Raw genomic sequence first — 27366 nt, 5'->3', positions numbered from 1 at the left:
TGGTTCTTATACAGCACCTTTCTACTAATGTTGAGCACTCAAAGTGCTTCCTACTACTGGTTCATCACGCTCATACAGTATTAACATGTTGGTGTGCTTTGTGTGCTCTTGTGTGATTTAGTTATATGGTAGATATGCTAAAAAGAATGTATGAGTAGGAAACTAACTCAGATGAATGTCAGGAAGCTGGCATCAAAACACCTCTGCAAACATATTAAATGTATTAACTAAAACACATTTATTTTCTGTGATATTTCAGATTATTTGTGACAAAGTTTTGCTCTGTATTGTGTATGATAGGAAATATTGAAAGTCTTATTGTAATCCAAATAAATAGATAGCAAATGTGAGGGTGCATCCTTTTTGTAGTGAACAGTTTTTCCTTGTGTGATCCGTTTCTCTTTGTAGGATTTTTTTATCACAGTATACATTTATGGATCTGTGTGAAGCTGACAGCATGGAAAGTGTCTCAAACTCTGCATGCATGTGCAGGATGATGCATGCATATCAGGCAATTCATACACAGGTGTTTGATGATCTGCACACGAGCGAAAAGAATGTCACAAATATTTTTAGACATTTGTAGGAGGCTCTGTGAAAGGCTCTGTTAACATTTTTATCTTTTAAATAAACAAATTTCTGAAATTATGTTACTGTTGTGACTGTATTTTTACAGTCCTTTTGTGTGGAAAAATAAGGGATTCCCCATGAAAACATGAAAAATCCTGTTTATTCACAGGTCATTAACATTACACTTGTTAATTCACAGTCTGTTTATGTGATTTTATTGATATTTCACATATTTCAAAATAACAGGAAAATTCTGTAAAATGTATAGAATACATTCTGTTAAATCACAGGCTTTTTTTTTGCTTGTTTGTTTGTTTGCAGTGTACAGCTTTCTACATAAAAAGTGAATGACAGAATTAATAAAGAATAAAACAAATTTCAGTTTGTTATATAACTCCAGTTCACAACAACAGCCTGAACCATTAAATAATTACCAGAATTACCTTTTTTTTTTTAAAATGGAGTGTTTATTGAACCTTCTGACAATTAAAAAAAAAAAGACACACATATGTATTATTTTATTTTCTAACGTGCTAAATCCAGCGTTTTTTGTTTTTTTTTTTTCAGTTCATTTCATAAAAATATGTTGTGCACTTTATATCTGTGCGTGCAATATGAGGGGATATCACGCTGATGATGTAGACGTCTCAAAACTCAAAAACCCACGTATCAAATATGATACACTCTGCATTACAGGGTTAATATAATAATATAATATAATAATAAAAGGTGAGGTCCCTACTTTTATAAATAAAACATGTTTAAAGGCAAAACTTTCTCTTATTTCTTGGCAAAATCCCACTTATGGATGTTTCAGAAATTGTAGTGAGTTTCTCATCTTTGGCTGACAGATCAGCTGTTCCTTGTCCTCTATGTTTTAATGTGAAATATCACAGAGAGACACTTTTAAATTACATAAAATCCTCACACACTGAAGATGCTTGAAGAGGTGTTTTGATGCCACCATCCCTGCAGCCATTTGGATGAGTTTCCTGTTAAGAGCTTTGAGACTTTGATTTCAACATGTCGACCATAAAAAAAAATAAAAAATCACACAACAGAACAATGGCATGCAAATGATGTATCAACATGAAACAAAAGAGCTATAATGTGTGGAGATTTTGAGGTTCAGTTTTGCAGAACTTCCTCTGCTGTCATGTAAAACTGGTTCCTTACTGGAGTGCTGCAACTTCTGTTTATTCATATTTTTTATGAACAAAAGAAAATGAAAACAATTGTTTGACATTAGCACGGAAAGCTGAACATAAAAAAATGGAGGATGTTTGTTTGCTTTATTTTTGGCAGTGAAAATGATACATCTACAGGCTTCATGTGTGTATTTCTTTGTTAATCTGATATTATGTCTCAGCAGTTTTCATTTTTTCTTCACCTCAGCGTAGAGTTCCTCTTGGCCGTGAGCTCTCTGTGTAAAGCTGTTTTCTGGCCTGTTGACCTTCACCTGTGCGTACATTGTATTCTGCTGCTGTCCTCTGTCCTGCACTGAGTCAGAGGACGCTTCATATCCCAGGTTAGAGAAGCTGATCTCTCCATAATGGATGTGTTCCTCTTTTCCATCTCGTTTACTTCCTGGTTGTTCAACAACCACCTCTTTGTGTGTTTGACGCTATAGAATAAAACAAGTTGTGTGAGTTGAATCTGTTCTTATTTGTGTTTTTAGACATTTTGCATTAAATGATTAGTCTGCTTTGACAGAGATACTACAGTAAAAAGTACAATAGTAAGCTGTGTAAGCTGCAGAGCTCTTTTGTTGCGATTTTCTTACCTGAGTCTGTTGTTGAGTTTGACGCTTTGACTTTAACCGCCTGGAAGACAGAAGAAGCAGTTAAATGAACTCTGTTTATGTTAAATATGTGAGTCAGTAAAGTCCAACCTGATGTGAAACAGAAATTTTTCATGTACAGCTTTAATATCAGTGACAGTAACTGGTCATGTTTTCTGCTTTGATATGTGATACTTACCAAACAAAGACAATCAAGCAGATCAAGATTAAGAGTACAATGATCCCAATGAGTACTCCAAGAAGCGGCCACAGTGCGAATCCTGATGAGAGACCTACAGAAAACATTAATAAAAACAAAACAAGATTTACCAGTGACATACTGCTACAGGCTGTGCTTGGTTACTACAACATTACTTTTAGTTACAATTTGTATTTATGCATGGATGGAAATGAGAAAAACAAAGAGATGTGATATAACATATCGGTGGCTTCACCTTTTCCTGCAACAGTCACATGAAACTCTGCAGATGTCTGATTACCCAGATCATTAGTGGCCACACAGTAATAAACTCCTCCATCTGTTATATTGAAGCTGTAAATCTGTCCTTCAGATACTCTCACAGGTCCATCTGTGCTCTTCTTGAACCAGGTGAAGCTGCTGACTGGAGGTTTGGCTCTGCTGGAGCAGGTCAGGTTCACCCAGCTGCCTGCTGACACCAAACCTGATGAACTGATGGATGCTGAGGTTTGTTTGGGGACATCTGAATGAAAAACAGTCAAAATGAATCATGATGTGCTGACAAGATCCACCAACAAACTCTGATTGTCTTACATGAAACATTGAGAGTCTCTTCTGTCTCTGCTGTCTTGGTGTCTTCTCCTTGGTTCACAGGATATCTGGCAGAGCAGTTGATCTTCTTTCCATCATGTGTGTCTGACAGAGTGATGGTCTGCTGGATTTTAGTTGTAAAGCTTCCATCTGTGTTTTCCTCTATTTTGTTGTGAGAGTCTTGTTGGAGATTCCAGGTGAGTTCAGGAGGGGAGTGTGGACAGGGAGTGAAAGCTGAGCAGGTTATAGTGACAGACTCCTTCTCCTTCAGATCACCTGAGACTGTAATCTTGGGCCTCCAAGGAGAATCTGTGGTTTCACATCAAACACAGGTTGTACACTGATGATACAGTAAATACAGTCATGAAACAGATGGAAAATATGTGCTGTGAAAAGTGCTTTCCCCTTACTCATTTCTTATAACCTAAATAACTTCAAGATGCAGTTTTTAAATAATGATTTCATTTACAGCTACCTGGCCTCTAAGTAACTAATTTAATTGTGTCCCATAGAAAGAAGAGTGGACCAAAATTCCTCCATAGCCATGTAAAAGACTCATTGGCAATTATCACGAATGGTAGATTGCAGTTCTTACTGCCAAGGGTGGCACAGCCAGTTATTAGGATTAGCAGGCAATTACTTGTCATATAGGACTGGGTAGGTTTGGATAACTTTTTCCTTTAACAAAAATTGCATTTTATTTTTTCTCTGGTTAGCTTTATCTACTGGTAATCAAATTTAAATTTGTTTTATGATCTAAAACATTTAACTGTAACAAATATGCAAAAAGCTAAGAAATGAGGAAGAGAACATACGAGTACCTTTCCACAGCACTGTAACAGGTGTTAAAGATGCTGTAGATTTTAATAAGTAGCAGACAGCACTGCTGCTTTGGGGTCTGTAAGTGCAGCGAATGTTGGGATGCAGAGAGATTTGTGGCATGAAACACAGTTTGTGACTTAAACATAAATATGCATTCATCCTGTACAGTTCATGTTCATGATCTAACTGAGAGGTTTTATCAGGAGCCACGACTGTTTCTTCTTTAGTGTTTGTTGTGTTTTGTGTTTTCTTGCAGTTTTGCTCGATTCTTGTTCATTTTTAAGGGATTTGCACCAGCAGCTTATGGTTCTGTGAGCAGGTTAGTATTGAACTCTCAGATGCTTGAATAATAAAACTATGGTAAATATGTCTGTGTGTTAACAGTGTGCAGTGCAGTTTGTGTTTTTATATATCTGTAATAACTGTGTTTACTGCAGAGCGCTGTCACACATTTAAATTTTTTTATTTTTGACTGAATCCCAATTTTATTGTTCACACTAAAGAACCCAAAAGATAGTTTATGTTCTGGGCGGCTTCATTTCCCAAAGTTACATCTAAATACAAAACATTTAAACAGGCTGATTTCTGTAGCATTTGATCACAACTGCTTTTTGTTGATTTAACCAAAACTTTGACTTTATATCCATCCATCCATCCATTTTCTTCCGCTTATCCGGGGCCGGGTCGCGGGGGCAGAAGCCTAAGCAGAGAAGCCCAAGCTTCCCTCTCCCCAGCCACCTCCTCCAGCTCATCCGGAGGGACCCCAAGGCGTTCCCAGGCCAGCCGAGATACATAATCTCTCCAGCGTGTCCTGGGTCTACCACGGGGCCTCTTTGACTTTATATTCTTAATAAAAATGAAAAGAAAACTGTCTTACCTTTAATTGTTATTGTAAGAGGATCACAAACAGCAGTTGCTCTGACGGGCCAGTTCATAATCCTGAAGTAGTATGTGTTTGTATAAGCTGTGGTTAAATTGGAAAACAGAGTTGTGCAGTTTTTCTGTTTCAGGTTTCCTGTAATATTCATTGGATAGATGTTAACTGTCTCACTGCTGTTGAAGATCACATTTTTAATACTGGGATCATTTTTGATCCATGATCCAAAGACAGGTCTTGTGCTGTTAAATGGTTCTGGTCCAGTAACATTAAAGTTACATGGGATTTGTAAACAAGATCCACTCAGAGCTTCCATCTCTGTTGGTGCAGTAATGAACAGGTCTGAGCGCTGAGTACAAGCAGCCAAAGCTCCTGGAAAACCAGAGATTAACATTAAAAGATAAAAATCTACATGAAAATGATAAATTGATTTCAGCAGCCATGATCATTTCTGGTATGTTTCCTTTGTGCCATCAGCAGCTTCAGTATAAAGTGTCTGACTTTGTAAAGTATCTCTATCTGCACTGATCTGTCAGACTGTAAATGACTGAAATGAGACGCTCACTTGGAATAAAGAGGAGACTCAGTAACATGATGGCTGTCATGATGTTCACAGATTGGACCGTCACAAAACTGAAAAACAAAACACACAATTACATAAATGTTTGATCAAATCAGGAACTTGCCTCATTTGATGAAGCAACAAAAAAGCAAAGTGTCATTGAAATTAGAAACATATTACAATAAAATCCAGCAGTTATCTTTTAGTGCAAATGTAATAAAATGTAAAAATGTTTTCTTACCAAATGAGCAGACTGCTACAGAGGAGAGACCACAAAGTAAAAATCAATGTGTGATTCCAGCAGAAACAGGCCCAGTGAACCACTTCTCTGTTTAGATGTTGTGATGTCAAAGCAAACAGACCTGTGATGCTTTTGGTTTTCTGTCTTTCTTTATTCACTCAGTCTGCTTTTTAAGTTCCCATCATGCACTCTGCTCTCACTCCCACCTTCCTGCCTTTAGATTCACCTGACAGCTCCACATCCAGATGCAGGGTGTGGATGCAAACAAACTTAAACTTAAAACTGTAGGTTTATTGCTGAAGTTTCTTAGAAGAGACAAAAAAAACAAAATTCCATACAAGGCAGGACTGGAGCCAGTAGTGCAAAACCTTGGTGATAAAGGGAAACCACAAAACAGAGAAACACAGATCATGAGAAAAGGACACAACAAAGAAGCGAAGAAAACCGAGGGCTAAAACACACACTGGTTAATGGAGTGGTGACAGCAGGGGAGCTGAATCTGCCTAAAGAGACAAGGGAAGCAAAACAGACAAAAAGCCCACGAAATGCAAGACTAACAAAATAAAACAGGAAGTGTCTAAACATGTAATGAACACAGACTTGACACAACATGGAGAAGCTTGAATGCTAATGAATACAAATAAACCCCAGACTCCCAGAGTAAGACACATGAACTAGATACAGAGATTGATGATAACTAAGGCTATGTTCACACTGCAGCCTGAAGTGACCCAATTTTTTGTGAAATCCGATTTTTTTGCGTGGTCATTCACATTTCCAAATATATGCGACTTGGATGTGATCTGTGTTGCTACTTTCCCACCGCCGAGGTTCCGGAGCCGGAGCAAGTTCCCGTGCCGATCCCAAGGAACCGGCGAAATGATTAAGAACGGGCCCGCGTTCCCACCGCGTTTCTGTGAACTACTCCTTTACGTATGAGTGTGGGCGGGTCCTCGTCAGTGTTGCCAAGTCCGCTTATTAAAAGCGACTTTGGGCTTTTTTTTTTCTAAAGTCGCTTGCAAATCTCGTGAGTCGCGGGTTGCGGTTCTTTGGGCTTGTTTTTGAACGTGGAGTTGCTTATTTGGGCTTGACTTTCTCTCTGAGTGAAACTCATTGATTATCTCTCGGCGCGCTATAATAACGCAAAAGACGAGTGGTAGGTAGTTTGTCCCTTCCAAGCCCCCGTTTCCTGTTTATCGCTCCTGCACAAGTTGACCGGGCGTACACCCAAAACAAACACTGATAACAGCCTAGAGAGGAGGCAGCACAAGAATTAACTCCAGTAAGCGGGGAAAATATAGAAAAAAATATAATAGAGCGCACTTACAGAATGGATCTGAGCTCCGATGGGAGACAGTGGCGCTAAAAGCGGGTATGCACTATATGCAATGCATAGGGGCACCGCACAAAAGGGCTGCGCCCAAACGATGTGACGAAATTATTTCTCTAGTCGGCATTTTCTGTATTTAACACCTGTGCATATGAAATGATCAGTAACAGAGGAATGGCGCTGATTAGGCACCCTTGTGCTCCTTCACCTCCCCTCCTCCTGCCCCCCCCAAAAAAAAAAAATTGTGTCCGCATACACCTCTGAAAGTGGTTGCGGTCCTAATGGGAGACGTACCAAAGGTATTCCCCAGATTTTGCAAGTGTGAAATATGTGCTTACCATGCTGATTTAGTTCAACATACTAATACAGAGAAGCACACACACAAAAACTGTGCACCCTTCTCTTCTATGAGGCTAAGAACCATGGGTTTTACTGCTCCAAAACACAATGAGACAAAACAAAGAAATGAGCTATACTACTATAGAGCTATACTGTTTAAACTCAGCCTCAGTTTTACACAGTGTTGTGGGTTCACCAGTTGGGCTTCTTTTGGGCTTGTTTTCATAGAGCTGGTTGCTTGTTTCTGTCGCGAAATCTGGCAACACTGGTCCTCGTCTGGACACGGAAGCCGAAGCGCACAAACATGGGAGAACACGCTCCCCTTTCTTGTGCTGCAAATACTTTTTAGGGTCCAAACCAAACTACTGCATCATCTATGTGCAGCACAGAGGTAAACACAGACAGCGATTAGAGCAAGACACAAGTACACACTTTGTGTCCTTTTATCTGTGATATGAACTGATAAAAAGCAGCAAGTTCAGCCTTAGAGCCCAACCTAATTCACAGCCGTGAAAATCGCTTTGCTTTTCTCATGTAATACACATGTAATATGGTAGAAAACTAGATGTTGTGACGGCAGAGTCACACCCCTCTGCCGCTTTCGGCACGTGTTCCTGGTTCCAGACCAGCTAGCTTGCGGGGCCGGACCTGACCCCGTTTTTCGGCCGAGCACCGAGTGCTTCGTCGGTGGAAAACCCGCCTAACGGTTCAAATTACAGCACGGGCTCCGGAACCCTGTTGGTGGGAAAGAGGCCTGTGTGAACAGCAGACGAACCTGAAAGTGTCCCGCATGTGCAGTAGAGGACGCGATAATGTCACATGTAGCGAGCACGCTCAATGTTTGTGGAAGTCACAGATGCCGGTCGGATGAATGTGACCTGGCCATACACACTGAGGTCATATTTGAAAAGATCGGATACATATCGGATTTAGGACCACATATCCAAGTGGCCTGGATCGCATTTGAAAAAATCCGATCTGTGTTGTTCAGACTGGCATGAAAAGATCGGATACAGGTCGCACGAGGGCGAAAAAATTGGATTTGGGTCACTTCAGGCTGCAGTGTGAATGTAGCCTAAGTATGACAACAGAATAAGAAAGAACAGAAAGGGATTACACAGATTGGTAAAACAGTCATTGGTAAAGTGTCTGTGTAGATTCTCAGTTATCCAGGTCATAGTAGTCTCTGGAGCTTGAAAAAGGCGACTGGACTTCTTTTTGTTTCTTGAAGACGTTTCACCTCTCATCCGAAAGGCTTCTTCAGTTCTCAACCAAATGGTGGAGAGACCCAGGTATTTAAACCCCTGTGGGCGTAGTCCCCTGGAGGTGGTTATGACCCTCTATTGATCATGTGCTTGAACACATGTGCCCAGGTGTGAAGGGGGCGTGGGTCATATTTAATCAGTGGTTTCAGTTGAAACCAACTTAGGACTCCGCTCCATTGTTTCCTGTGGCCTATTGAGGTCACTGGAACAAAGGTGAATGGGGGTTGAGACGTCTGGGAAGGGAGCTCAGGACAGCACTGTAAGCGGGGGAAAGTTGGTGACGTAATCCACCTCCTCTGTTCAATGATGGTTGTTCACAGTGGACATAGATGGCTTCTTTCACTCCTCTTTCAAACCATCTGTTTTCCCTGTCCAAAATGTGGACATTGGCATCCTCAAAAGAGTGCCCTTTTTCCTTCAGATGCAGATGTACTGCTGAATCTTGTCCTGTCGAAGTGGCTCTTCTATGTTGTGCCATTCGTTTGTGAAGAGGCTGTTTGGTTTCACCAATGTAGAGGTCCGAGCACTCTTCACTGCACTGAACAGCATACACTACATCGCTGATCTTGTGTTTGGCGGGTTTGTCCTTGGGATGAACCAGTTTTTGTCTTAGGGTGTGACTTGGTTTGAAGTATACTGAGATGTCATGCTTGGAGAAAATTCTTCTGAGTTTCTCTGACAAGCCTGACACATATGGGATGACAATGTTGTTCCTCTTGTCCTTCCCATTCTCTGTAGTTTGTGTTTGGCCTTCATTCCTGTGCATCTTAGCTGATTTGATGAAGGCCCAGTTGGGGTAACCGCATGTTTTGAGGGCTTTCTTAATGTGTGTGTGTTCCTTATGCTTCCCTGGCATCACACCCCACCACATTGAAAACTCTACAGATTTTACTAACAAGGTCCAGAATCTTGTACTGGATCCAGATGAAACCATGGTGTCCTTTGATGTGGTTTCACTTTTCACTTGCATACCTACAACTGAGGCAGTGGAGACCGTCAGAAGACGACTACAGGAAGACGATTCCTTACTGAACAGAACCAGCTTCACCCCAGATCAGATTTGTGCACTTTTAGATCTCTGCCTTACCACAACATATTTTAAATACAATGATGGATTCTACAGACAGAAGCATGGATGTGCCATGGGCTCCCCAGTGTCTCCCATTGTAGCCAACCTTTACATGGAGGAAGTGGAAAGTAAAGCTCTTGGTTCTTTCAAAGGGATGGCACCTAGCCACTGGTACAGATATGTAGATGACACCTGGGTCAAAATCAAAACCCAAGAAGTAGAAGCCTTCACTCGTCACATTAACTCAGTGGATAAATACATACGTTTTACCAGGGAGGACACCAGAGATAACAAGTTACCATTCCTGGACTGTGCGGTGCTTATCGAGGAAGATGGAAGCCTCAACATTGAAGTTTACCGGAAGCCCACACACACAGACCAGTATCTCCTCTTTGACTCCCACCACCCTCTGGAACACAAACTTGGGGTGATCAGGACCCTACAACACCGTGCGGAAAGTGTTCCCTCTAAGGCAGAAGGGAAGCATAAGGAACACACACACATTAAGAAAGCCCTCAAAACATGCGGTTACCCCAACTGGGCCTTCATCAAATCAGCTAAGATGCACAGGAATGAAGGCCAAACACAAACTACAGAGAATGGGAAGGACAAGAGGAACAACATTGTCATCCCATATGTGTCAGGCTTGTCAGAGAAACTCAGAAGAATTTTCTCCAAGCATGACATCTCAGTATACTTCAAACCAAGTCACACCCTAAGACAAAAACTGGTTCATCCCAAGGACAAACCCGCCAAACACAAGATCAGCGATGTAGTGTATGCTGTTCAGTGCAGTGAAGAGTGCTCGGACCTCTACATTGGTGAAACCAAACAGCCTCTTCACAAACGAATGGCACAACATAGAAGAGCCACTTCGACAGGACAAGATTCAGCAGTACATCTGCATCTGAAGGAAAAAGGGCACTCTTTTGAGGATGCCAATGTCCACAATTTGGACAGGGAAAACAGATGGTTTGAAAGAGGAGTGAAAGAAGCCATCTATGTCCACTGTGAACAACCATCATTGAACAGAGGAGGTGGATTACGTCACCAACTTTCCCCCGCTTACAGTGCTGTCCTGAGCTCCCTTCCCAGACGTCTCAACCCCCATTCACCTTTGTTCCAGTGACCTCAATAGGCCACAGGAAACAATGGAGCGGAGTCCTAAGTTGGTTTCAACTGAAACCACTGATTAAATATGACCCACGCCCCCTTCACACCTGGGCACATGTGTTCAAGCACATGATCAATAGAGGGTCATAACCACCTCCAGGGGACTACGCCCACAGGGGTTTAAATACCTGGGTCTCTCCACCATTTGGTTGAGAACTGAAGAAGCCTTTCGGATGAGAGGTGAAACGTCTTCAAGAAACAAAAAGAAGTCCAGTCGCCTTTTTCAAGCTCCAGAGACAGTCATTGGTAAACAAAACCCCAATCCATCCCCACCCTTGGCATCTATTCCACTATAATATCAGGAAAAAGCTGTCACAGGAGCAATATATTAGTCAACTAACTGAGTTTGTTCAAAAACAAACAAGCAGAACAAAACAAGTATATATATAAAAATAAAAAAAATAAGGAAATAATAATGATAATAAAAGAAAATAAATGTAAAAAAAAGAGAAACAATTAGGTATATGAGCTGCCACCTATTAAAGCATATGAAGTGATGCTCAAACAATTGTTATCTTACAATTCCCACTTTGAAAATACAACAGAAAGGGTTTCCAGATCTGGTCAAAGTTTGGTGCATTGCACATCCGAGAGAGCCTAATCTTTTCTAATTTAATAAAATAAAAAACTAACTTCACCCAAGCCATATGGGTAGGAGGTTGGGGAGATTCCCATTTCAGTAGAATTAGCCTCCTGGCCAGCAGAGTTACAAAAGCTAATAGGTTTTTCTTCATAGGAGAAAGACTGTGTGGGGAAGATGTATTTTTAGTCTTCATATAGCAGGTCTGTGATCAGGGAGAATGAGTCAGGAATAATGATGGTGTGATGAATCTTTCCGGTCAACTCCTTCATCAAATGCCTGATGACACAAATCCCTGTTTAACAGCTCACTGACATCTGCTGGACATTTGATGTACAGCATTCCTGCTGTTATGTTACATGTTGGCTGGCAGATCTTTTGGCATAATTATATCAGTGTCATGTCAAAATCTCCATCTGAGGTATTGTAAAGCCAGATGAAATCTATCCTTGTGGTATATCAAAGTACTAATAAATCAGTTGTGGTAGTTCAATGGATAATTGTATATAGACAGAGTGTAGTGTGTGTGTTTGTGGATAAACAGTCTATCAGCCACTGGTGTGAATGTCTCTGATCAAACAATGAGAAACTTCATGAGCGGGGCCTCAGGGCCCCTTGGCCTCTAGGGTTAGGACCCTGTGCTCACTGCCTGACACCACGCAGACTGAATACCAGAGTTGGCAGGAAGGTATATCTATGGAGGGACTCAACGACCTCTACAGGCTTGGCAACAGCACCCCGGTTGCCATTAGGTATCGGGATGACTCATTGTCAGACCCTACACTAGTGCAGTGTGTCCTGGGCAGTGATGGCATAGTTACCTTGAAAAAGGTAACTACACCAAACAGAAATTGGCTAAGAGGGCTGCAGAAATCGCAACAAACATCACAATTCTATGAAGATATTTTAAGTGCCCAAAAAGCACTGGATTGGTAGGTAATTTCTTCAATTTATAAGCCCTCCATAAATCATGCTGAATGCACTACTAATATAAGCAAAACTGCTACATCCCCAACAGAGGTCTAGGGGTGAGTGGAGTAACATGGCTGGATGGACGAACATGAGGAGGCCTTTTAAAGTGGTTTAAAACTTTATTGCCCAGATAACATTGGGGAAGCAAGAATATGACTTCAAGGCCAACATAAACAAAACAGCCCTAAATTAGGAAAAGAAAAATCCCATCAACTACCTAACTAAATAAAATAAAAACATACACTTCAGCTCCCTGACAAACAAACAAAAACAGGAGAAAAAGGTGGGTCGTCAAAAGAAAATAGCAGTTCTCCCCTACCAGCCTCCACAGGACACTAAAACAGACAAGGATCAAAGAAAGATTAACAAACAAGGCAAACAGTTAACCAAAAACACAAGATAAGCAAACAGAGACACTTCCAACGCAAATGGTGCACTAATCACCACCACATGGCCAAAGGCCCTATGGTACAACTGCAGCCAGTTTATATAGACCATGCAGGGCAGCGATTGGCTGCAGGTCCCAGACTCCAGCCAATGACAGCCTGACAGCAGGAGACAGGGCTGGGGAAGGGCGGATCCCACAGCATAGCAGTTAACACAATGTTAACAAGGGAATATAACACCCCCACCTATAAGAGCAAACTTGTTTGTTAACCATAGCACACAAATCACACTCGTGAGACGGCGTCTGCCACTACATTGTCACATCGCTTTTTATGTTTAATGAGGAGATTATAGTTCTGACAAATTAGTGCCCACCTCATCAGACGCAGGGTACTGTACATACATGACAGGAACACGAGGGGGTTGTGACGCTGAACCCACATAGCCCTTAAACTGTTGAAGTGCAAGAAGCATGGCCAAGGTTTCCTTCTCAATTGTTGACTACTTCTGTTGATGCTTGTTGAACTTACGGGAGAAATAACATACAGCATGGTTCACTTCAAAGGCATGCTGACATTCACTGTTCCAGTCAAACGGCTGCTTTGGGCTACACAGGCTAGTTAACGGTGCCACCACTTGAGAGAAATTTCTACAGAAACAGCAGTAGTAGCAAGCCATTCCTACGCAGCTCTCTTCTAGTGGTAGGTACAGGAAAGGCAACAATAGCAGATACTTTAGCATCAATTGGGCAAACCTAGCCACGACCAACCTCCTTCCCAAGGTAGGTGACAGTGGCCTTGCCAAACTCACATTTTGCTAAGTTCAGTGTCAGGGAAGCCTCTGCTAAACAATCAAAGACATCATTCAGTGTGGCAACATGTTCTACCCAGCTAGAAGAATAAACGACTACATCATCCAGATAAATGTTGCAGTTGGACACATTACCCAGGACAGTGGTCATCAGCCTCTGAAAGGTTGCAGAGGCATTCTTCATCCCAAATGCCATCATGGTGTACTGCAAAAAATGGTCAGGTGTAACAAATGCCGAGATGTCAGAGGTTCTTTTAGTCAGTGGAACTTGTCAGTATCTTTTAAGGAGGTCCAACTTACTGACATGTGTGGCTGAGCCAATACTGTCTATACAGTCTTCAATACGGGGTAGTACAAAACATTACACACAAAAGCACATACAGTAGAAACATCAGAATCACTTTTTTGGCAGACGATCACTTTTTGGCACAACACTGGCAGCAGCCCCTGCTGCCTCAACATAAAAATGACATCCACAAAATGAGGGTAAGTCAACCGTGTTTAAGGGCAGCATTTCCTCTACTACATACTGTCCGACCAACTTCTTCAGCTCTCCCCCCCTTACTGGTTTTGCACCGAAGTCCACAGCTCTCTGCTTCGAACCACCTGCTGGGACTTGCTCTGCAACTCCAAATGTTTCTTCAAATTTGGCGTAGTGTTTTTGAAGCTAGATAGCACTTTGTCACTAGCACAGAGTGCACAACTAATCTTGATGTTGCCATCTTTAGCTGACACAAACTCAAAATAGTGCCTGTATTTTCAGTTAGAAAACGTGTATCTTCTTTCCTTCTGTTGTTTACGTTTGTGTCGCTGTGTGCTATAATTGTCCTCATGCTGAAAATGGGACTTAATTGTCGCATCGGCCAGACGTCAAAGCAAAAAAATGTCTTTTTACTAAGAAAAATGACAAAAATAGTAACGCAGAGTGACTTGGAAAAGTAACTTTAATCTGATTACTGGACTGCAAATAGTAACGCATTAAACTACTCGTTACCGAAAAAGTAGTCCGATTAGACATCACTGGTCCTGGGTTCCTTCTGGTGCACAGCAGTGCCTGGTCTCATGTGGCAAGCGTATCCAGGCAGTTCGTGGAGCATGAAGTAATACCGGATACCAGTAACCGTCGTCTCATTAGGCACATGCCCCAACATTGTCGGGCATGTACAGTATACAAGCACATGGGGGGCATACAAACTACTGAATACCATTTTGAGTTGCTGCAATGAAATTTCAGCAAAATGGACTAACCTGCTGCATCATTTCTTGTCACTTTGAATTAAGCCCTCTGGAGGTTCATAATGTTCATTTCCATCAAATGATGTGGCATCCTTAAATTCCCAAGACATTACCGAATCATATCAGTATAGATATTGAACAACTTTTTATTTTTTATTTTTTAACAGTGTATGGATGAGGGGACTAATGAGAGAATGAGGAAAGGGTTCACATGTGAATCTAGAGGCAGGAAGGTGGGAGTGAGAGCAGAGTGCATGATTGGAACTTAAAAAGCAGACTGAGTGAATAAAGAAAGACAGAAAACCAAAAGCATCACAGGTCTGTTTGCACTAAAAGATAACTGCTGGATTTGTTCTGTTTCAAATTTTATTGATATGTTGATTTAATTAGGGCTTTACAATACAAGGCATCTTCCTGGTTCAAACATTTATTTATGTAATTATGTTTTTGGGGCGTTTTGTCTGTTTTTCAGGTGATGAGTTTTGTGATGGTCCAATCTGTGAACATCATGACAGCCATCATGTTACTGAGTCTCCTCTTTATTCCAAGTGAGCGTCTCATTTCAGTCATTTACAATCTGACAAATCAGTGCAGATAGAGATACTTTACAAAGTCAGACACTTTATACTGAAGCTGCTGATGGCACAAAGGAAAAATACCAGAAATGATCATGGCTGCTGAAATCAATTTATCATTTTCATGTAGATTTTTATCTTTTAATGTTATTTTTTTCCAGGCATTTTGGATGCTTTTAATACATTAGTTTCATTCATATCCATTACTGCACCACCACAGATGGAAGCTCTGAGTGGATCTTGTTTACAAATCCCATGTAACTTTAATGCTACTGGATCACCAGCATTTAACAGCACAAGACCTGTTTTTGGGGTGTGGATTAAATCATTTCTAAATAGTGTGATGTTCAACAGCAGTGGGACAGTTAAAATCTATCCAATGAATATTACAGGAAACCTGAAACAGAAAAACTGCACAACTCTGTTTTCAAATTTAACCACAACTTATACAAACACATACTACTTCAGGATTATGAACTGGCCGTTCAGAGCAACTGCTGTTTTGATCCTCTTCAAATAACAGTTAAAGGTAAGACAGTTTTCTTTTCATCATCAGGGTTTTATCAAAACTAAAATGTCTGATCAGTTGCAGCTTTGGTTTATTCAACAAAGATTTATTAACAGGTCAAATGTTACAGAAATCAGACTCTTAATTATTTTGTATTTATGTTATCCCCAAATGTCTGCACTACCATGATGGTAATATTAGAAACAATACTACGTACTGTATGTTCTGACTTTGACAGTTAAAACAGGGAAGTGCTGATTAGTGTCCGAGTTTCTCCTTTCTAACATTAGTGAGAATGAAAAATCAAGTTAACATTTTGCTTTCTGTGCTGATTCCAACACGTAAACATTTTTACTACATGGAAGAAATTTTAAAATGATGATTTTATGTTATGTTACCTGATTATAGAGCAAAGACATGGAATATGAAAACTATCTGTTTCATGACTGTATTTACTGTATCATCAGTGTACAACCTGTGTTTGATGTGAAACCACAGATTCTCCTTGGAGGCCCAATATTACAGTCTCAGGTGATCTGATGGAGAAGGAGTCTGTCACTATAACCTGCTCAGCTTTCACTCCCTGTCCACACTCCCCTCCTGAACTCACCTGGAATCTCCAACAAGACTCTCACAACAAAATAGAGGAAAACACAGATGGAAGCTTTACAACTAAAATCCAGCAGACCATCACTCTGTCAGACACACATGATGGAAAGAAGATCAACTGCTCTGCCAGATATCCTGTGAACCAAGGAGAAGAAACCAAGACAGCAGAGACAGTAGAGACTCTCAGTGTTTCATGTAAGACTGAATTTTTTGAAGTTGGAAAATTGATAATTGTTTAAAAAAATATTTATGGGATGTCAGCTGTAATGATCAAATGTAGTTCCTGTCACACTTTTCTTCCGATGCTCCTAAAAACACCTCAGCATCCATCAGTCCATCAGGTTTGGTGTCAGCAGGCAGCTGGGTGAACCTGACCTGCTCCAGCAGAGCCAAACCTCCAGTCAGCAGCTTCACCTGGTTCAAGAAGAGCACAGATGGACCTGTGAACGTATCTGAAGGACAGATTTACAGCTTCAATGTAACAGATGGAGGAGTTTATTAGTGTGGCCACTAATGATCTGGGTAATCAGACATCAACAGCGATTCATGTGAATATTGAAGGTAAAGTTAGCCATCAGTTATTTTACTGAATTCAGTCGTTCTTTTCTTTGTGGTATACCTTACAAGACAGCAGAAACAGCAGAGACTCTCAGTGTGACATCAAAGTCTTAATTTTTAAGTTTCTTGAAGTTTAAGATCAAACTTCATTTCCTTTGTTGCATTACAGGTGAACAGGCAGAAATATTATTTGGTGTCCTCGCTATACTGAAGACTGTGGGAATCATAATGCTTGTGAGCACACTGGTCATCTTTGAGTGGTGAGACAAAAGTTTCTATCAAACTCATTTTCATGGACAGACTAACTGGTCTGTAATAAAACAAGAAGGATTTTGTTCTGTGTTTCTTACAGACCGCTGGTGGGGTCTGTTTCACACAGAAAGAAATAGAGACAGGAGACATCAGTTGCATTCGGTCTGCAGGCTCTTCCTCGTCTGAAGCCCGGAAGCCCCACAGCGCCGAATACCACTCGCACTACTTCCCCCTTGTGGCAAAACTACACAATTACATCTCCTCAAATTCAACATAATACCGCCATTACCATTGGCCTTTCCACAAATAACTTCTAAAACAAATTACAATTGTGACCATACACTTGTAGGTGTCACACACTCCCCAACAAAATGAAAATGGCTACTGACATTTGACCTCTTAAACTTTAACATATAACATTTACTCAAAATATTCAGATCACCTTGTACCTTCCCTCCTACTAACATCAGTAAATGAACTCTTTAGTATACCAGGAGGATATATCTCTGTGTACCATGAGATGGTGGAATGGACTGTGGTGTCCAAATGAAATAAGATACTGAGTGATACAGTGGCATACTGGAGGATACTGCGTTTGGTGATTCATGTACATCTGCGAAACTAACTGATGAATGCAACTGGAGAGAAGGCTGGCCAAGTGTTTCATAGGTGAACCGTGCAGCTGGTCACCTTTCTCTCGTTGACCTTCTCAACCCTGGTACCTCAGCAGGAGGGGTCAGGTCATATGCAGACTGCATTTGCTTTTCAGGCGACAGTTCAATCCCCCCCTCTGTCTTCTGTGAGAGCCGCTTCCAGGTCGATTGCTCCCCCCTGTTCTTCTATTACCATGCGTTCCTCCAGTGGCGTTCCCTCTGCCTCCAGCGGCATCCCTTCGCTGACCTCTGGATCCGACTCAGCCAGGACTACACGCCTTGAGGGTACATTAGCAGAGTCAAAGGTATCCACAGCACTGTCTCCATGTCCACCTCTCAGATCGTATCCTAGTCCATAATAAATGGAACGCCCATCCTCATCCGAACTTGACTCGTCGTCTCGTTGCGCCTTTGTCTCTTGTCGAGTTGGTTTAGATTCTTTTCTTTTGACCCCTGAGGGCTTACTTCCTTGGTTTGTGGCTGGTAAGTCCCTGGAGAGCTCATTGACAAGATGCAAGATGTTGCAATGCAACACACACTCCTTCTTTCCATCCATCTCTGAAGCCACCCTATAGACTGGGCTTTCTCCAATCTGCTGCTTCACCACATAGATGGTGTTTTCCCAATAGGACCGCAACTCCCCTGGACCACCTCTTTCAGTCAAGTTCCGTACCAGTACCCGATCTCCGGGTTGTAGCACAATTCCCCTTACATGTCGGTCATAGTACTTCTTCCCACGAGCACTTGACTTTTGACTTTTTTCAGATGCAATCCGGTAAGCTTCAGTCATCCGTTCCTTCCATTGTTTCACGTAGTTCCTTGCTGTCTGTGACTTTTCTCCAGTCTCCAGTTGGAATAGGAGGTCTACTGGCAGCCACGTATGCTGACCAAACAGCAGGAAGAAAGGTGAGTAGCCAGTTGCTTCATGGCGTGTGCAATTATATGCATGTACCATCTGTGGAAGGTAATCCTTCCACCTTTCCTTCTGTTCGTCCCCCAGGGTCCGCAGCATCTGCAAGATGGTGCGATTGAAACGCTCAGCTGGGTTGCCTTGGAGGTGGTACGGAGTCGTGCGGGAGTGTCTAACTTTGCCCAGCTGCCTGCAGAGCTCGGAACAGTTCATTTTCAAACTCCCGCCCTGTGTCATGATGTAGCTTCAAGGGATAGCCAAACCTCAAAATATAGTCATTAAAGATCCTTTCAGCGGCAGTTTTGCCACTCTTGTTGCAGGTCGGATAGGACTGAGCATACCTAGTGAAGTGGTCTACCACAACTAAGATGTACTGGTATCCACCCCTACTCAGTTCTAAATGCAGGTAGTCAATCGAGACCAATTCCATGGGTGAGCTCGTGACAATGCTGGCCATGGGAGCTCGGATACGTGCCACCGGCTTCTTTTGCTTGATGCATGGGCACTGCCAGGTGACATAAGCTTCAATGTCTCGTTTCATATACAGCCAATAGAACCGAGGTCTCACCAAACTGAGAACTCTCTCGACTCCGACATGCCCCACATCATCATGTAGATGTTTGAGGACGACGGATCTGAAAAATGCCATTCTCTGTGCTCAGTCTTGTCCACTCATGCATTATTTTCCTAACGGGTCCTCTTACCTTCTCCTTCATTTCAGGGGTGAGTACTTGACTCTTTCATTCTCAAAATGACACCAATTATGGGATCTGATCTTTGAGCTCGCCTTAGTTCAGCTAACTCGATGGGCGGACCCACCTCTTGGATGCCTGGTTTGCCCTGGCTGTGCTGTGCTAGAGTCAGAGCAGCAATCCAGGCTACATCCCCCCGCTCGCCTGCTCCACAGTGACTCTACAGCATCTTTAACACCTGTTACAGTTGTTTTTAATTATTCAGTGTTGTCACTGATCTCCATCTGTTTCATGACTGTATTTACTGTAAATTTTTAAATGATTTTTATGTTATGTTACCTGATTATAGAGCAAAGACATGGAATATGAAAACTATCTGTTTCATGACTGTATTTACTGTATCATCAGTGTACAACCTGTGTTTGATGTGAAACCACAGATTCTCCTTGGAGGCCCAATATTACAGTCTCAGGTGATCTGAAGGAGAAGGAGTCTGTCACTATAACCTGCTCAGCTTTCACTCCCTGTCCACACTCCCCTCCTGAACTCATCTGAAGGACAGATTTACAGCTTCAGTGTAACAGATGGAGGAGTTTATTACTGTGTGGCAACTAATGATCTGGGTACTCAGACATCAGCAGAGATTCATGTGAATATTGAAGGTAAAGTTTGGCTGAAGCCACTGATGTTTATCTTTGTTTGGTAAGTGTCACATGTCAAATCAGACAGCATATAACTAAAAGCACATAATTCTAGTTAATTTAATTACCTCTTATGTCTTCCAGGTGTTTAAAATCAAAGCATCAAATTCAACAGACTCAGGTAAACAAATGAAAAAATTAAAACAAACAAAAATCTCTGTGATGAAACTGTTCAGGTGATTACTTACTGTACTACCTCTGCCAGAGCACTCTGTTCATTTAATATATAATAACTGAAGAAGAACTCCCTGTTGTTTTAATTCTATAGATTCAAATACATGAAGAGCTGGTTAGTAAAAGAGAAGGAGAGGAAGAAAACATCCATTATGGAGAGATCAGCTTCTCTGTGCTGGGATATGAAGCGTCCTCTGACTCAGTGCAGGACAGAGGACAGCAGCAGGATATGGTGTACGCACAGGTGAAGGTCAACAGGCCAGAAAACAGTTTAACACAGAGAGCTCACGGCCAAGAGGAACTCTACGCTGAGGTCAAAAAGTGTTAAACAAAGAAATACACACACGGAGCCTGTAAATGAATCATTTTCACAGTTCAGTGAAGCTCAAAAAGCAAAACAATTTCCTGCAGCTTTTGTTTCCTTCAGCTTTCTGTGCTAACTTCACACAGCTGTTTTCAGGGGATTTCTTTTGTTCATGACAAGGACCTGGGTTCTACAACAGCAGAGGCAGTACTGCAAAACTGAACCGCAACACACTGTAGGTTTTTTTTTTTGAGTATTTGCATGTTGTATTGTGCAGCCATCTGTCCATCCATTCTCTTCCTCTTATACTGTCCAGAGTTGCTTTTGCTTTTTGTCATAAAAAAAAAGGCAGGGTTCAGGGTGAGGACACAGTGCTGACCACCACACCACCATGCTCCCCACGTTGTGCTGTAAAAAAAAGAAATCAGTTATAAAAAGTAATATAATGGTAGCTGTGTTACCATAAAAATATCATTAAATAACAGAAACTTAACTTTATGTAAAATTACATATTTTAGTGATGAAAAATATCTTTGTTTCTGTGGGACTATAAATTTAAAATACAGATTTTGTAGCTTAAATAAAATTTTGTGTGTATATATATATATATATATATATATATATATATATATATATATATATATATATATATATATATATATATATATATATATATATATATATATATATATATATATATATATATATATATATATATTGTTACATGTGTAACAATATGTTCAACTAGTAACTGGGTTTAAATAATCTACTGTTTCTACTGTTTTGATTATACTAAATATAAAATGAGGTTTTGTGTTACAAAAAAAAAAGAGAAGGAAACAATTACTGAGACTTGAATTGCATATGTGTATCTGATATTTGTATTATTGTATTTTATCAATTATCAAGACCACCTGTTTATACCTGAGTATCAAATTTCATCGCGATAGATGAAAATTTTCACAGGCTTTTAACATTTTTTATTCAAACATGTTCAATTTGTTTATAATCTTAAGAATAATGTAGACATTTCTACTTTTATTACTTTTCTGCAATTTTACCATTTTTGTTCAAAAACTTTAAAGGAAGCACAAATAATATGAAATACAACATGTGTGAAATTACCATAATTATACTTTTTGACTGCTGACTTATACTTGCAGATGTTGTGTACAATAATAAAATGTTTTTCACCATTATTAGACAGCACATCTGTTAACAAAGAAATCCCTGTAAAATGACACAAACTATCCTTTTGTGTCATTTTCACTGGGTTCATAAAATTTTAGATAAATATTTCCAGCATGAAACTAGAATCGAAGTGTTTCATCTTTTAAATAAACATTGAATATTTGTGGATAGAGTGGATTGAGCGCTGTATTGCAATATTTTGCATGGTGATATTGCATCTATACAGGGACACCAAATAATTTGAGCTTCCTCCTAATTCAGAGCAACCTAATGGCTCAGTCACATGAGTGAAAATAGGACAGCAGCCTCCTTGCATCTACAAATAAATAAATAATTATAAAATAAAAAGTCAGTGGCTGCCTGGTGATTGTACTACATTTTTCACATTCTGCAACTGATTTCAACTTGTGGTGAATAATTTGTTGTCCACAGCTTGAGAGTATTGCACACTCAGGGCCACTTTTGATTGCAAGGTGATGGCACAGGTCACCTGATAGTAGGCAGCCTTTCTGCAAACAGTTGCAGTCTGACTGGGACTGACTGCAATCACTCTGAGCGAGATTGTTGAAGGTTTGTGAATAATTGCTGTCTAATTTATAAATGCAGACAGATTGCCAGCATGTTGACATCATTCTGAATGAGTCAATGTCAACGGGCACAGTTTGAGGTGAGTCGACTCAACTGGCTGTCAGCTGGTTGTATTCTGGTTATTTTCCTATAGAACAGGAAGCTTGCTGAGCAACAATGTAATAGTTAAATGTGAATTTTTGTATGTAGACGACAGCATATATGTGACTTTCAATAATTTATCACAGTTAATTACTGTATGATCCCAAACAGATTGTATGTAATTGCCAACTTGAGCCCTTTCAAACACAGTCTGATATCAGACTGACTGTCTTATGGCAACATTTTAGTTGCAGTTTCAGTGACAGTGTTGGTATGATGAGGCTCATTTTGCAGCAAATTCAAGAAAATCAAAACTGAAATGAGAATTTTATCATATTAGATAAAACATACTGACAAAGTTTATCTTTGAGGACATAATTTGCTGTTGAAAAAATGTGACAAATAGTAAAATAAGTTATTGGAGTACTCCATATGTTGCAAAACGTTCAAAATGTTAAAATTGTACTGTGAGTTGGTGCCTATCCCAGCTGTCACAGGGTGAGTGGCAGGGTACACCCTGTACAGGTCACCAGCCCATCACAGGACTAACACAGAGAGACAGATGGATGATCTACCTGTATGCCAGGAGTGAGTGAGTCCACCTCACCACAATACAGTGATTCTTCAGAAATGCTGATATTGTGTTTTCATTTTATACAACAAAAATGAGTAACACATGCATAAGCTTTGTACAGACTTACTGACGTATTGGAAAACTTCAATTTGATTTGTGCTTTTTTTTCTTCCCAAACATGCTAACATTCATCCCTTAATGTGATCTCTGAGTGATTGAATCAGCCTTTTATTCAGTCAGCAGCATGAATATAAATGTGCTCTTTTTTCTGGTTCCTCTTCACAGACTGAAGGAAGAACTGAAGCAGAGCCTGAAGGAGCCTGAAGATGGCGCTGAAATCCAAAAAGTGAGATTAGAGCAATGATGATGAAGTTTATTCAACACTAAAACCAGAATACGAAAGAATAAATTACTGTGTGTATATTATTGGCATTTAATCACCAAATATAAACAAACGATGTGACAATAATAAGTCTGCTGGAAAAAAATGTTTACCCATAGATTAAACTCCAGCAGTGAAAGTACTACACAAAATAATGCAGTTATTAAAAGAAAGAAACTACAATTTTCTACTGTTGGAGTTGATAACTTGACTGGACTCTGGGACAGAAGAGCTCAAGAAACCAAGAACACAGAGGACACTGAATGAGACCCAGAGTTTCTTTGTGGAGATGGAGGAACCTCACAGGAGGACGACCATCACACTGAGCATCATCTCATTAACACCATCACTGCAGTCAAACAAGACGAGTGGAGAAGAAACAAGTCGTGTATAATTGAAGAACTCTACAAACACTTTAAGTTCTCACTAACTAATCCTTCAGTTCTTCACAGTGAATGAAGTGATATTTTGAGGCAGTTTGTCCTCCTGGACTTGCAGACACTTTAGTTGTTGGGCTGTGATGTAACTCTGCTCATCTGACAGCTTTCTGTCTCTGGTTTGTTGGAGCGTTTTGATCTGAACCAGCTGAAAGAAACAAAGAACAAAATCCTTCTTGTTTTATTACAGACCAGTTAGTCTGCCCATGAAAATGAGTTTGATAGAAACTTTTGTCTCACCACTCAAAGATGACCAGTGTGCTCACAAGTATTATGATTCCCACAGTCTTCAGTATAGCGAGGACACCAAATAATATTTCTGCCTGTTCACCTGTAATGCAACAAAGGAAATGAAGTTTGAACTTAAACTTAATGAAACTTAAAAGTTACAACTTTGATGTCACACTGAAAGTCACTGCTGTTTCTGCTGTCTTGTAAGGTATACCACAAAGAAAAGAAGAAAAGATGCAACGACTGAATTCAGTAAAATAACTGATGGCTAACTTTACCTTCAATATTCACATGAATCTCTGCTGATGTCTGATTACCCAGCTCATTAGTGGCCACACAGTAATAAACTCCTCCATCTGTTACATTGAAGCTGTAAATCTGTCCTTCAGATACATTCACAGGTCCATCTGTGCTCTTCTTGAACCAGGTGAAGCTGCTGACTGGAGGTTTGGCTCTGCTGGAGCAGGTCAGGTTCACCCAGCTGCCTGCTGACACCAAACCTGATGGACTGATGGATGCTGAGGTGTTTTTAGGAGCATCTGAAGAAAAGTGTGAAAGGAATTACATTTGTTCATTACAGCTGACAACCCATAAATATTTTTAAAAACAATTATCAATCTCCCAAATTCATAAACTAAATTCAGTCTTACATGAAACACTGAGAGTCTCTTCTGTCTCTGCTGTCTTGGTGTCTTCTCCTTGGTTCACAGGATATCTGGCAGAGCAGTTGATCTTCTTTCCATCATGTGTGTCTGACAGAGTGATGGTCTCCTGGATTTTAGTTGTAAAGCTTCCATCTGTGTTTTCCTCTATTTTGTTGTGAGAGTCTTGTTGGAGATTCCAGGTGAGTTCAGGAGGGGAGTGTGGACAGGGAGTGAAAGCTGAGCAGGTTATAGTGACAGACTCCTTCTCCTTCAGATCACCTGAGACTGTAATCTTGGGCCTCCAAGGAGAATCTGTGGTTTCACATCAAACACAGGTTGTACACTGATGATACAGTAAATACAGTCATGAAACTGATAGTTTCTATATTCCATGTCTTTGCTCTATAATCAGGTAACATAACATAAAATCATCATTTTAAAATTTCTTCCATGTAGTAAAAATGTTTACATGTTGGAATCAGCACAGAAAGCAAAATGTTATCTTGATTTTTCATTCTCACTAATGTTAGAAAGGAGAAACTCGGACACTAATCAGCACTTCCCTGTTTTAACTGTCAAAGTCAGAACATACAGTATGTAGTATTTTTTCTAATATTACCATCATGGTAGTGCAGACATTTTGAGATAACAAATACAAAATAATTAAGAGTCTGATTTCTGTAACATTTGACCTGTTAATAAATCTTTGTTGAATAAACCAAAGCTGCAACTGATCAGACATTTTAGTTTTGATAAAACCCTGATGATGAAAAGAAAACTGTCTTACCTTTAACTGTTATTGTAAGAGGATCACAAACAGCTGTTCCCCTGACGGGCCAGTTCATAATCCTGAAGTAGTATGTGTTTGTATAAGCTGTGGTTAAATTGGAAAACAGAGTTGTGCAGTTTTTCTGTTTCAGGTTTCCTGTAATATTCATTGGATAGATGTTAACTGTCCCACTGCTGTTGAAGATCACATTTTTAATACTGGGATCATTTTTGATCCATGATCCAAAGACAGGTCTTGTGCTGTCAAATGGTTCTGGTCCAGTAACAATAAAGTTACATGGGATTTGTAAACAAGATCCACTCAGAGCTTCCATCTCTGTTGGTGCAGTAATGAACAAGTATGCATCTTGAGGACAAGCAGCCAAAGCTCCTGGAAAACCAGAGATTAACATTAAAAGATAAAAATCGACATGAAAATGATAAATTGATTTCAGCAGCCATGATCATTTCTGGTATTTTTCCTTTGTGCCATCAGCAGCTTCAGTATAAAGTGTCTGACTTTGTAAAGTATCTCTATCTGCACTGATCTGTCAGACTGTAAATGACTGAAATGAGACGCTCACTTGGAATAAAGAGGAGACTCAGTAACATGATGGCTGTCATGATGTTCACAGATTGGACCGTCACAAAACTGAAAAACAAAACACACAATTACATAAATGTTTGATCAAATCAGGAACTTGCCTCATTTGATGAAGCAACAAAAAAGCAAAGTGTCATTGAAATTAGAAACATATTACAATAAAATCCAGCAGTTATCTTTTAGTGCAAATTTAGTAAAGTGTAAAAATGTTTTCTTACCAAATGAGCAGACTGCTACAGAGGAGAGACCACAAAGTAAAAATGTTTAGATGTTGTGATGTCAAAGCAAACAGACCTGTGATGCTTTTGATTTTCTGTCTTTCTTTATACAGTCTGCTTTTTAAGTTCCCATCATGCACTCTGCTGCCACTCCCACCTTCCTGCCTCTAGATTCACCTGACAGCTCCACTCACATGTGAACCTGTTCCTCATTTGTTTATTAGATTTCCAGTACATATACTGTCTGTCTGCTACTTTGTATCTCAACTTTCATGTGTTCTGCTTTTTGAATCTGTGTTCTGATCTTAATCATATTTTTGTGACCTCATATATTTATAATTTTATATTTTTTGTACTTGCCACTTTATATATATGTGTGCTAGTGTTTGTCTGAAATAAAGACTCTTTGCATTTCATATCCAACTCCTGATTTGTGCTCTTGGTTCACAGACCCGCCCTCTCAAGACTGTAAAAACAGTCACATTTCTCACCTTCCTGTGAAGAGAAGTCAGCTCAGTCTGATCAGACTGTAAATCCAGGCCTTACAGGCTGTATTCTACTGTTCTGTTGTATTAATCAGTATTACAGAATTACAAATATATAGTGCAATTATCAACTTGCCTTAAATTTAATTTTCAATTTTGTATGGAAATAAAGCTGAACAGATGCAGCCTTAATACATAGAAATGTTTTCTGAAATGAGATTTTTCTTTTGGTTCTTTTTACAAGAGTTCAGATGGTTCAGCATCTACACAACTGTAGTATTTGAGTCATAGTTACAGATGTAGTTATAGTGAATCAATGAACAACACTGATCAACTTTTTTAATGCTCTTGGTTCACAGACCCGCCCTTTCAAGACTGTAAAAATATGCAAATTTCTTCTCTTTCTGTAAAGAAGGAAGTTTCA

At 40.2% G+C, this 27366-nt stretch overlaps 2 protein-coding genes across 2 annotated transcripts; one reads left to right on the top strand and one right to left on the bottom strand.

The window, feature by feature from the left end:
• Positions 1-1894: 1894 nt before the first annotated feature.
• On the bottom strand, positions 1895-26670 carry LOC115799924 (vascular cell adhesion protein 1-like). The gene is made up of 11 exons (XM_030757212.1): positions 26652-26670; positions 26458-26533; positions 26220-26287; positions 25655-26026; positions 24874-25179; positions 24502-24762; positions 3144-3449; positions 2806-3072; positions 2550-2643; positions 2354-2393; positions 1895-2194 (listed from the first exon to the last, which is right to left on the bottom strand). The coding sequence occupies exons 1-11, from the start codon at positions 26668-26670 to the stop codon at positions 1946-1948; spliced, it is 2058 nt and encodes a 685-aa protein (XP_030613072.1). The 3' UTR covers positions 1895-1945.
• On the top strand, positions 15279-20623 carry LOC115799744 (vascular cell adhesion protein 1-like). Its single transcript, XM_030757017.1, is given in 8 exon segments — positions 15279-15351; positions 15540-15878; positions 15881-15907; positions 16385-16690; positions 16798-16998; positions 20154-20222; positions 20346-20382; positions 20530-20623. Coding segments are annotated over 7 exon segments (1023 nt in total). The 3' UTR covers positions 20354-20382; positions 20530-20623.
• Positions 26671-27366: the final 696 nt, after the last annotated feature.

This window comes from Archocentrus centrarchus, chromosome 20 (assembly GCF_007364275.1).
Source record: "Archocentrus centrarchus isolate MPI-CPG fArcCen1 chromosome 20, fArcCen1, whole genome shotgun sequence".
In the NCBI taxonomy this organism is placed as follows: domain Eukaryota; kingdom Metazoa; phylum Chordata; class Actinopteri; order Cichliformes; family Cichlidae; genus Archocentrus; species Archocentrus centrarchus.
This window is presented reverse-complemented; position numbering and strand designations above follow the sequence as displayed.